We start from the raw sequence: 13,234 nt of genomic DNA on the forward strand, positions 1-13,234 counted from the left end.
TAATTCAGAATATTCTTTTGGGGATGTAAAAAGAAAAACTCTCTTGCCCCAGGAAGGAAATGATAATTTACAAAGAGTCAGCATTGCTTTATTAAGAACAAGAATGCTGGACTAACTATATTTCATCTTTTCAATGGATTGGTAAACTGTTAGAGAAGGGAATTATAGATATAGCCCATCTAGATTCAAACTAACCTTATGACAAAGTCACTAATGTTATATTGGTAGTCAATTATAGAAATGTGAATTGGAATATTTTAAATTGGATGGATTTAGATTCATTATCAACTTGGAAAGATGTCTCTAGTGCAGTGCCCCAGGGCTCTTTGGCTCTATGATTTTTGACATTTTATTAGTGATCTGGACAAAAACACCAACAGGATATTTATCAGACATAAAGCTAGAAAGAATAGCTTACACACTGCATGACTTAATCATCTTCCAAAAAGATCTTGATAGACCAGAAATTTGGGCTGAATTTATTAAGATACTGCTTAACAGAGACCAAAGTAAGGTGTTAAAGTTGAAATTGAAAAGCCAATTTCACCTGAAAAAAGATCTAGAAACTTTCATTTTCTGCAAACTCAACATGAGCTATTTTTTGATTCATCAGTGGTTTGATTCAGAAAGGAAGAAAAGTTAATAGAATCTTGGGTTGAATCAAGTGAGCGAGTGTACAGTAGCAGAGAAATGTTACCTCTAATATACTTGTCCCTAGTCAAACTAAAACTAGCCCATTATGTTTAGTTCTGAGTACCCCATTACAAAAAGGACATTAATAAAATAGAGATCATACAATTGAAGATGAAAGGATAGGGAGGCAGCTGCTGATAATATTAGATGAAAAACTTAAGCTGAAATAACTGGGCATGTTTAAACCAGAGAAGATAACAGCAGAGAAACAAAAGCTATCATCAGATTTTTTAAGAGAAATTAAGCTTCTTCTGTTTGACCCCAGAGGACAGAACAAGGAGGAATGGGAAGGAAATGTAGAGAGGAAATTTATTCTTGATGGAATGATTAATTTCCTAAGATTCAGAGAGTTGGTAGTTTTCTTCTCACTAGACAACTTCTAGTAAAGCCTTAGGGTCTACTCATAGGGATACCATAGAAGGGAATCTTCAGCTAGTAAGTAGATTGCATTGCCTCTGAAATTCCTTCCAACTTTAAATTCTCTTTCTATAATCCATTTGTTATTTGTCTTTTCTTATTACCCAATATACAGGGAGTTTGCCCGTTGGAAGGTGAGGAATACAGCCATTGAGCGGCGAGATCTGCTCCGTAATCCAGTGCCCCTCATGCCTGAATTTCAGAGAAGCATCCGACTCCTGGGCAGGAGACCCACAACTCAGCAATTCATTGATACCATCATCAAAAAGTACGGCACCCACATCCTCATCTCTGCCACTTTGGGAGGTAGGTTGGTGGTTGATCAGGTTCAGTCCTGGCCTTAAACTAAGATTATAGAATAGTGGACAGATGGGATATTTTGGGTCTTCTTGGAAGAGACAATTCATAATGTCCCTCCTGGTGATGAACAATACAAAATATTGAGTTGTTAAATGACACTAGCCTGAAAATGTAGATTCAAGAAACATGAATAAATTTGGTTTAAAATTTTGTCATCCACTTTGGTAGAAAAACAAGTTAGACTCATGTAATGTTAAAGTGGGAAGAAACCTTAGAATATAGACTTATTAGAACTTAGTATACAAAATATTGGTGAATAGAATATTAGCATTAGCAGAGAGCTGGAAATGGTAGAGCAGAGGCCTTAAATTCTTAGGGTTGAAAGGTAACTTTAAGACTATCTATCTTAACCATTAAATTCTCTCTCTCTCTCTCTCTCTCTCTCTCTCTCTCTATCTCTCTCTCTCTCTCTCTCTTCAAAATTGGAGTGGGGGAGGAGAAAGGAAATGAGGAACAAAAATGTTTGCTCTCCTCTGGCAATTTTGGCCCACAATCATTTCCTACTTTGAGAGGAGGAGACTAGTGGATGTGAATAGGTTAAGATTATATCAGGAAGGTCTTTAAATACCAGAATAAGGACTTTGGAATTTGATGAAACACCTTTGAATGATGCTTTAAGTTTTGCAGACTGTTTTACATCCATTATCATATAAGATTATGTTCTATGAACTATGGGATTTAGAAATAAAAGAGATCTTGGAAATCACTTAGTCCAAGCCCCTCATTCTACACTTGAGAAAACAGAAGCAGAAAGGGGAAAATGGCTTATCCATGATCAAACAATGCTTTAGTAGAAGAATCAAATTAAAATTCAAGTTTACTTTCCAGGTCAAGTTTTCATGATTACAAAATCAAAAAATTTTGAGTTAGTCCTTAGTGTTAGCTAGTCCAAATTCCTTGTTTTTTACATTGAGACTTGAAGTTCATCTGTTGTGGTATGCATTGCAGAAATTAATTTGTCCATTTCAGAGATAAGGAAAATTGGATTCAGAGGGGTTAATTAACATGTAGAAGGTCATGAACTGATTTAGTAGAAGAACCAGATCCCAAGCACAAGTTTTCTAACTTCAAGTCCATTGTTCATTCCAGTACACTGTGCTGCCCTACTTTATCTTATGGCTAATGATGGAAAGTTTTGTTATGGTGCATGAACCACTGGACTAGATTACTTACAATTTAGCTTTGCCACTTGTAAAATTAAATCTCTCAGCTTCAGTTTCTTGACTTTAAAAATGGAAGATAACACATGGAGGAAATTTCACAGCACTGTTGTGGGGAAAAGCTTTTTGAAAATTGTAAAGCAATATAGAATATGAGTTATCCTTACCCCCAAGAACAGAAATAAATATGTAGGAAGGACAATTTCTCTGGCAATGATGTATTCCTCCCACCTCAGATTTGCTTCAGCTCATCATTGAAAACTTAAGATGTCAGTGGGCAAATTGAATTTCCTTTTTGAAAGCTATTTTCCTTCCATGTCCCTAGAAATTCCAAATAATGAAGACTTTTTACAGTGAAATATATTTTTAATTTCAGTGAAGCAAAGTGGTGAATTATTCACAGCGCCTTGTTCTGCTCCTGTTCTTACAGCACAACATTTTAAAATATGCAAAGCTTTATGACAAGAGCCATTATTGGACAATGAGACTTAAGTGTACATTCAGTCCATTGTAAGGAGGAGTAGAGGATCATAGGGCCATAGATTGAGTTTGGGGTGAGGTGACATCAAAGGAAAAATGGAAAGGGGAAGAAGGAAATAAAGGAGACTAGGAGTTGGAAAGAGGAAAGAAGAGGACAAGGAGAGTACCTAAAAGATTCTTACATTTCACTGGACCTAGACTTTATTAAGGCAGTTTATGGTATAGTAGGATAGAGTGGTAGTCCTGGAGTGAGGAAGAACTGAGTTCAAATCTAGTCTTAGATATTTAATAGCTATATGATTCTGGATATTTGATTTAATCTCTATTTGCCTCAATTTTTTTCAACTGTAAAATGGAAATAATAATAATAGCCTCTATCTCACAAAATTGTTATAAGAATCAAATAAGATAATATTTGTAATAATTATAAAAAGCATAGCACAGTGTATGACCTAGAGTAGGTGCTATTTAAATGCTTACTCCTTTCTCTCCCACTTATTGATATATGTATATATATATATATATATATATATATATATATCTTTATATATATCATTCTACTATTTGGGTACATATGGGAATTTGTCCAAGTCCTTTTTTTCTATGCAAATGTTATGTCCTTGGCAATGATAATGTTGTGTGGTGGACAGAACAGGAATAGTGGACAGAACCTGAGTTTGACTTAACTTTACCACTTATTATCTGGGTGACCTTGGAAAAGTCACTTTACCTCAGTGGGCCTCAGTTTCCTTATCTATAAAATGCAGAGGTTAAACTAGATGACCACTAAATTTTTCCAGTTTCACATCTTTCATTAATCCTTGCTGAAGTCTAACCAACCTTCTGGTAGCTAATTTCTGGCTTTTTCAGTGTTCATGGATAATCATACCACACATGGGTTGTATATCCATGAACTCTTATTGCCTCAGTGTGATCAAGTTGCCTCTTTGGTGGGACATGAGTGACCTTATGATTTCTTTTGTACCATTTCTTTACAAGACATTGTTAATAACATAAGGTAGCTGGCAGATAGTCACCATGAACTTTTATATTTCCCTTTGGATCATTTGCAATTTTGACTCTTCTGAGATTTAGGTAATTTATGTATCAAACCTGTGGAGTCTCATAGGAGAGAGCTGGTACTTAAATAAGAAAACATATTGATAAAAGAAAAATAGAATGTTAGAACTGAACATCATTAGCAACAGCCTAACAACCACTACCACTACCACCACCATCATCGTCATCATCATAGTCTTTTTTTTATTTTTATTTTATTTTTTAGGTTTTTGCAAAGCAAATGGGGTTAAGTGACTTGCCCAAGGCCACACAGCTAGGTAATTATTAAGTGTCTTGAGACCAGATTTGAACCCAGGTACTCCTGACTCCAAGGCTGGTGCTTTATCCACTACACCACCTAGCTGCCCCAATCATAGTCTTTAATTGCAGGTAGCAATTTGTCCCAGGATTGATTCTATTTGTACTATATTGAAAAAAGATCAGAATAATATTAATAAAGCAACAATATTTTTATTAATTCTATATATATATATATATATATATGCATATATATGTTTGTGGGTGTGTTGTCCCAAAGGTTTTAGTACATTTTTAAGCTTGAATATCTTTAGAAGTTACAAATTATAAAAATGTTTGAAAGTTTAATTATTTAAATTTCTTTTTACTTATTTAATTTTAAAAAATACATTTTTAATTTTAATTAGATGGGGTATTATTCAATGCCTATCTAACAGTTCCTGAAAGAAATTTTTTAAGATTAGTGCATTGGTAGATTCAGAGTAGTGGATTGCTTGGATGCCTCAATAACCAGGTCTATCACCATTAGACTTTTTTTTATTTTTAATGAGCTTGCATCAAAACTGTCATTTACACATCAAAACCTACTTCTCTATATGAGCTTAAGGTCAGTAGAAATGCAATTCTATCAGTTTCTAAAAAACAGCTAATGATGAAAATTTTTACAAAGTTGGAAAGCCAACAGGAATGATATATTACACAAGCTATTGATTATATTGAATTTTAATAAAGAACAGATCGATTTAAAAAATTAGTAATTACTCTTTCAAATGTTCTTTATGTAAGGATATAGCATTTATACATCTTGAAGTTATTAAACCTTAAAATTGCACTCAGACTTTAAGATACTACAAATCTGTTTTGTATATACTTTTATATGTACATGTTGTTTCCCCCCATAAAAATGTAAACTTTTGTTTAAAAAAAACTGTTTCATTCATTGTATTGGATTCCCTTGGTTTAGTACAAAATAAATGCTTAACAATTTATTGATGGATTCATTGAATGAATATCAAAACACCATCTCTCATTTCTAGATTGTGTAAAATTAACACAGTTCTTTCCTCTGAACAACTTTGTCACAAAGAACCCCCACAAGGGGGAACCTCAGAACATCATTTATTAAAGGTGAAAAGGATATAGATCATCTAAGCAAACTCCCTCACTTTTAATGGTAAGGCCTTTGAGGGTGATGCCCAAGGTCATCTAGAGGAAGAAAGTAGAGCTAGAATGATAGTCCTATTAGCCCTTTCTTTCTCACAGCTTGCCATCTCTCTCTACTAGTTCACATTTGTTATCTCATAGTGGCTATGATTTCCCTAATCTCTCTGAAAACCCTGCCTCTGGATAACAGAACACCCCACGAGTTCAGGAGAGTTGCTATGTATTATCTTTCCTTAGCATCCCCATTTCCATCAGACCTTCCCCAGGCTAAAGAGAAAAGAGAAAGCCAGTGTGGGGGGAGGACAGAGAGATGCTGACTTCCCTGCCATCTCTAACCCACATCTGTAGGCAATGAATGGTTTACTGTTAATCAGGGTGTAAAGCAGTCAGACTTCCCTCCAGCCAGTGTCTCCTTTTTGCCCCCACCCTTGTTGGGAAATGGAGGGGAGAGGGAGAGCTTAGTACAAAGTCACTTGGAGGCCACAGAAGCCCAGGAAGGAAATCTGTGAAGCAAAGAGGTAATTTGTAGGAATACCCAAAAGGGAAGACAACTTTGAACATAACATCATCTTAATAAACAGGAAATTAAGTCTTAATAATGCAGCAAGAAGCCTATTAACCCCTCCTGATCTAAACACAGCTTCTACCTGCTCTTAGTCCAGGGGGAACCCTGGTTCCCTACCAGCTTCCCCCCACCTTACCTTCCTCCACCAGCCTCAAAACTTTCTTTCTCTAATCCTGTCAATCTAGTAATTAATTATAATAATTAAGTTTCTGATGATTGTAGTACTTGAAAGTGTTTTCATTCTAAAAAGTCTTGTCTTCATTTTACAATTGAGAAGACTAAAGCTTAGGTTAACTGACTTGTTCAAGGTCACATAGCTAGTAGTATTATCTAGCCTTATCTTTCTACCAAAACCACTCTTATCAGTTGCTAATGGCCTCTTAATTGCCAAATCCATTGCCTTTGTCTCATTTCTCATCCTCCTCAATCTCTCTGTAGCCTTTGAGACTATTGATGATCTCCTTCTCTCTAGGTTTTCAGGAAACCACTCTTTCCCTGGTGCTCCTCATAGCTCTTGAATCCCTCCTCAGTTGTCTTTACCAGATTCTCAATCAAATCCTTCCCTCTAATCATTGCTGTTCCACAGATTTCTATCTTGGGTCATTTTTTTTCTTATCCTTCTATATTATTTCTTTGGGTGATTTCATCAGCTCCCATGAATTAATTTATCTGTGCTGACTCAAATCTACTTATTCTATCCCTGCTTCTAGCTATCCCAAATCATCTCTAACTGCTTTTCAAACATCTCATATTATATTTCCAGTAGACATCTTATAAACTCATCATGTCCAAAACTGAAATAATTATCTTTCCCAAATTCCCTATTACTATAATGAACACAATACTAACCTCCAAGACATTCAGGTTCACAAATTAGGTGTCATCCTCAGCTCTATACCATTTTTCACATTCGCTCCAATCTGTTGCCAAGGCCTATTGATTTGACCTTTGAAATATCCTTCAAATATATCTACTTCTCTGTCACTGCAATCACACTGTTACAGTTCCTCATCACATCACACCTGGACTATTTCAATAACCTATTAGCATACCTGCCTACCTCATCTTTCCTCACTCCAATCCATTCTCTATTTAGTCATAGAAGTGATTTTTATATAGTGTTAGTCTGACTATAAATTGGTTCAATAAACTCCAATGGCTTCTTAACACCTCCATGATTAAACACAAAATCCTTTGTTTGACCTTCAAAGGTTCTTCATAAATTGACCCCTCCTATCTTTCCAATCTTCTCATACCTTATGCTCCATACTATTCAGTTCAGGTATACTTGCATTTTATAAATAAGGCACTCCTCAACTTAAGGCATTTTCTCTGGTTGTCTCCCATCCCTGGAATACTCTTCCCTCCCATATCTGCCTACTGACTTCTCTGACTTCCTTTAAGTCTCAGCTAAAATCCCATCCTCTACAAGAGGTATTTTCCACCTTTTTTAATTGTAGTGCCTCCCCTCTCTTAATAATTTCTTATTTATTCTTTAATTTGTAGATGTCCATTTTCTTGTTATCACTTTGATCAGATTGTGAGCTCTTTGAGGGCTGGGCTGTTCTGTTGCCTTTTTTTTAAATCCCTAGTGATTATAATAACCACTGGAACATAGTAGTTGCTTAATAAATGTTTATTGATTGACAATCTAGTAAATTAGATTATTTGCATGTGGCCCTACTCTAGGTCCTGCAAGGGAGACAGGGAGAGAGATAATTTGATCAGTGTCACACAGGTACCAAGTAGTGAATCTGGAATCCAAACTATGATCCTTTGATCCCAAATCCAGTGTACATTGATCAAATATAAGCTCCATTCTCTCCCCTTCAGATACCTTCCATAGAAAGGTGGAGAACAAAAATGAATACTGAGCATGATTCTACCCATGGAGATAGACTAACCAAGCTTCTTGGGGAAGAGCATAATGCTGGCTCATTTGAAACCACCTCCATGATACTTCCTTGTTAGTCATGACTTCAAAAGAGGGAACATGTTTAAAACAGAAGACTGGTTCATGTGACAGAATCTATAAACTATTCTCAGAAAACTCCTTTAAAAAGACATAAAACAAACAAACAAACAAAAAAGAATCTGCAGTTCCCCAATTGCCATATCATTGGTGTGCCCTACAAAATCTTTCCTGGAGTCTGACTAAGTAGCCCTAAATGGCTGAGCAAGGAATTTTTTGACTTGAACTTACACTAGGAATAGACCATTTTCCAGATTAAACTTTCAAGCCAGCCAGTAGATCAAATATAATTTATTAGTACCTACTAATTGTCAGGCATTCTGCTTAATGTTGGAGCCAGTACTAGATATGTGCCTAACCTTGTACTGGGTAGGCAAGATCACTGGACTGTACAACAAAGAGATCTTTAGGGAAACATAAAACTGGATGAGATCTTAGATCATAGATTCATAGATCTAGAGTAGGAGGGAATCTCTGGATCCATTTAGCCCAAAGAATTTACTTTATGAAAAAAGAAACTGAGGCCCAGAGAGAATAAGTGGTTCAGCTAAAGCCATATAAAGTAAATAGCTTAGAAGGAATTCAAGTTCAACTTATCTGATTCTAGGACTTGTGATTTTTTCCATTTCTTTCATCTTCATTTGACTCATACAACCCATAGAATATTATAGTTAGAAAAAACATAGAGATTATCATGGAACACCTGCTCACTGATCCGTGGTTTGATATTTCCTTTGAAAAGTACATCAGAGCATAGCTCTTGAGTTTCAAGAAAAAAATACAAGAATAAGTTGGAAAAAATCATTTCTTGCTGAGTGATCTGTAAAGTGAAACAAGGTGAAAGAGGTAAGGTGACTGGAAATATTCCCACAGTAGGGAATCCACTGCATCATGTAATTTCTCTGATATTTCTCCCCACAGGAGAGGAAGCCTTGACCATGTACATGGATAAAAGTCGACTCGACAGGAAGTCAGGGAATGCTACCCAAAGTGTGGAGGCTCTGCATCAGCTTGCATCTTCTTACTTTGTTGACCGTGATGGCACAATGAGGAGACTCCATGAGATTCAGATCTCCACTGGAGCAATCAAGGTATGGCTTGCAGCATTTCCTAGAAAGAAGGCCTATAGGCTAGACATGCAAGACAGGAATGAACAGATCTTCCAAAGATCACAGACCTTCAGGGATGATGGGGAGATTATTATAAAAGAGCAAATGGAATATTAGAGCTAGAAGGATCCTTAGAACAAAAAATACTTAAGCTGAAAGTGAACATAGGATATAGAATTTTAGAAAATAAAATTTGGAATATTAGAGCTAGAATATACCCCCCATACAATAAAGTATGCCATAACACAGAAAGAGAGAACTTGATCGAGGTCAAACAGTAAGTATATGGAATAGTCAGGGTCAGAATCTATGTCACTAGATTCTCATTCTAATACTTTTTAAAGATGAAATGAATCTACTTAGGGCTAACTCAAGTTGGTTAGTATAATGGACTATTATGATAGTGGGATGGGTAATGATACCCAGAGTTACTATTTGTAATGTTTCATTTTTTGCCAGTTTTCTTCCAACTTTCCTATGATGTAGATAGTGCAAGTAGTATTATATGTGACTTATGATTGAGTCCCAAAATATGAAATTATTTTCTTATAATCACAGATCCATGAAATATTGAGTCAAGACTCAAAGATAGAACTTCTCGTAACTTTTGAACTATATAGCCATTACTAGAGTTCTACCTTTTGCAGAAGATATGTTTTTGTTTTCTGAATAAAGGGAGGTCATTTTTGAAGTGAATTATGTGGTTGGTAATTTTGTCAAACAAAGGATTCTTCTTTCATACAAAGAATACATTGCTTTATGAGTGTAGATTTTCATTTATGAGGTTTCTCATGTATTCTGATACAACATATGTTTACATATTATATACATATGTATATATGCATACCTATTCATGGTATCCTTTGATTTTTTCCATAATCATATTAATGATTTTTCACTAAATGATTTCCAAATACTTGAAATTTTCTAAGACTTTCCAAAGATTTTGAAGGAGTAGAGACAAGGATAAGAGATGCAGGTAGGCATTTGAAAAAACGGAATCAAAGATTCACAAAAGTAAAATGAACATGTGGGTAAAGGAGATTTCTTAGATTATTTCTAAAATTTCGACCTGAAAGGGACTTTAGAAATTGAGTCTTTTTCCTATTCTTGTAGGTGAACTCAAGTTCCTAGAGGGCAAGTGGCATATCCAAATTCATAGAAGAAATAAGAAACAGTGTCATGTTTGGGATGGGGATCATTTCTCTTCAAATGTTATTCTCCTTATAACCTATGAATTACTTGTGTATATACAAAGAGTAGAGAAAAAGGAGAGTGAAGAATAGAGGGGAAGAAAGGAGCAAAGAAAAGAAAAAAGAAGGGAGAGGAGAAGACAGGAGAAGAGAGGAACAAATCTGCCAGAAAAAGGACCAAACTTCTCTAATACTCATGAACCACTTTGTTAGAGAATTCACTACCGAATGTGGGATTTGTATGAAGCTCTTACTGTGTGAGAATTCTGAAAGAGCTGGTTTTTTCATGACTGTGAAACGATTCTCTGACCACGTCTCCGTCTCTTCTCTTCCCCCTGCTTCCCCCACACTGCACATTCCCCACTATGGGATGGTGAATTGAGATATTGAAACTCTTACAGCTGATAATCCTTACTGGTGCATCTGGAAAGGAAAAGCTTCCTCCTTTCAAGGTCCCCTGGGAAATCACATGTAGGAAGCCTCAGCATAGAATCCTCTCTGCAAATCAGGGCAGAGTCTTTATTTTTGTTTCTGTTTCTGTATTTGTATTTGTTTCTTTTTTCTCTTGGCCATCACTTGAAGACAATGATACCTGTAACTATTTACTATTCCAGTTTGGATCTTTGACCTGAGGACTAACATGGTATAGCGATACATAATTCAAATCTCAGGATATGGATTTAAATCACTATTCTGTTATTTACCCCCTTGTGTGACCTTGGATAATCTCAATGATTCCTTATTGGTAAAATAGGGGTGAGGAGTTGCTATTGATATTGATATTGATATTGAGTTGATATTAAAGGCCCCTTGAAGTTCTTAGCCTATGATTCTATGATTCCCTGTCAGATAATATTGGCTTTATTTGGTTCAGTTCTTGGTGAGTAATTGACAAAGCATATGAATCTAACAAATTCTGTGAGACTGTATATTGATGTGATTTGATTTTTTGTTAATAACACTTTTTTCATATAGTAATTTGTTACTTGTTTTATTCTGCATTATCATACTTTGAAACAAGAAAGGCATTTATCAGTATCCCTATTTTATAGAAAAGGAAAACAAGGTCCAGAAGGCTAAGTGACTTGCCCAATGTCACACACTATGGTAGCAACAGAAATAACATTGACACCCACTTTTAATCAGTCTATGATAGACCAAAAAACAAACATATGACAGCCAACTAAAAATTTCCACACATACTTAGAATGGAATGCTTCTTGAAAGAGAAGTGATCTTGATTCCCAGTGTTCCAATTTTCAATCAAGAAATCTTTCCATTGTAAAACAATAAAGGAGACTGGGAACAAGCAGAAATGAAGATACAGTGTTTAAAGAAAGAAGTTTGATGTTGCTTCTGATAACTATCCATCCAAATCCAACCACCCATCACACAGTTCTTAAGCACTTATTATTTGCAAGTTTTTTTTTAGTGCTCAGGATACAAATTTTTAAAAAATAGCCCCTTTCCTATAAGGAGCTCATATTCAACTGTTAGATGGAAAGAAAAAAAAAGATTAAAAGGTTCTTTTGTGGAGTAATGTTTCATAATGAAAGTAACTGTTCAAGGAAGAGCAACTTTGTATAAGTTGGTAGAGTGAATAGAAGTTTTCTTTTCAATATATCTTCCTTCCTATGTCATGAGATCTAAAATTCCACTATTAGTTTTCCAGTCTTTTGGATCTTGACAGTGTGAGGGTCTATCATAGACATCCTTTAGCCCAAGTATGCCCCTACCTACAAGAGGAAAACTTTGAGCTCATGTAAGTAGCAGATGGATGGGGATTAAACCAAGGAAAGATTGTAGGATTGGAACCCAATAGGGGAACTGGGTATTAAGTGAGAGAGAGTAGAGAGTTATGAGATGAGTGAAAAGCCATCAAAGACTAACCCTACCCACTTGACAAGGGCTGACTCCGTGTTAATGTTGTTCATGGTTACTATGCTAGGTAACAGAAACCCGCACTGGTCCCCTGGGCTGCAACAGCTATGACAATCTGGACTCTGTGAGTTCTGTCCTTCTACAAAGTACGGAGAGCAAACTCCATCTCCAAGGTAAGAAAGTGGGATATTGGAAACAGAGAGTGGGCTGGTATACAAAGAAGGGACCAGGGATGGAATTGATAATGAAGAAGCTGAGGTAAAGAAGGAGGGACTATGGACAAGGAAAGGAAGAGAGCAGAGATCAAAAAAAAAGAGATCAGGAACAGGAGGGATAGTGGAGAGAAAGAGAGAGAGAGAAGATAAAGAGCAAAGAGGAAGATGGTGGTGAGAAAGAAATAGTGGAGAGAAAGAAAGAAGAAAATAAATGAGGAAAGAGTATGAAAAGAGGGGAAATAAAAAGAGAATAGAGAGCTTGAGAAAGATGAAAACTAAACATGGAAATCAAGTAAGAGTTATAAAAATGTGATTTTTTAAAAAATTTAACATATACAGTACATATATTCGTGGTTATTAATTATTTTCTGACAGAAAGTATGGAAATGTGAGCTTTATCTGATTATTTTGATGAAAATGTCCAAGTGGTGTTATTTATAGATGCCTCAGTCGTAATATATATTAAAATTTCATAACATATCGTCTGGATTTTTCTCCATTATTGTTTTTGATTTTCGATGTGTTTTGACAGGTGTTATTTGAATTCCAGGAAATATAGGGTATTTTATCGAACTTTGGTTCTGTGTGCTGGTTTCCTCTATGATTTTTTTCCTTTCATTTTATTTGCTAATCATTCCTTTGCATATTTTTCTCTATCAAATTATATCCAGGCTTTGATGAGACTGAGTAACCGACAGGTATGACCTT

The 13,234-nt window shown here is 35.6% G+C and overlaps 1 protein-coding gene across 1 annotated transcript in view; it reads left to right on the plus strand.

The window, feature by feature from the left end:
* BRINP1 (BMP/retinoic acid inducible neural specific 1) overlaps positions 1-13,234 on the plus strand; it is a 168,082-nt gene that overhangs the window by 105,137 nt on the left and 49,711 nt on the right. Inside the window, exons 3-5 of the mRNA XM_074211722.1 lie at positions 1,226-1,416; positions 9,050-9,219; positions 12,379-12,484. Of these exons, the coding sequence (XP_074067823.1) occupies positions 1,226-1,416; positions 9,050-9,219; positions 12,379-12,484 (467 nt within the window). The remainder of the gene's footprint in view (positions 1-1,225; positions 1,417-9,049; positions 9,220-12,378; positions 12,485-13,234) is intronic.

This window comes from Macrotis lagotis, chromosome 1, assembly GCF_037893015.1.
Source record: "Macrotis lagotis isolate mMagLag1 chromosome 1, bilby.v1.9.chrom.fasta, whole genome shotgun sequence".
Lineage (NCBI taxonomy): Eukaryota > Metazoa > Chordata > Mammalia > Peramelemorphia > Peramelidae > Macrotis > Macrotis lagotis.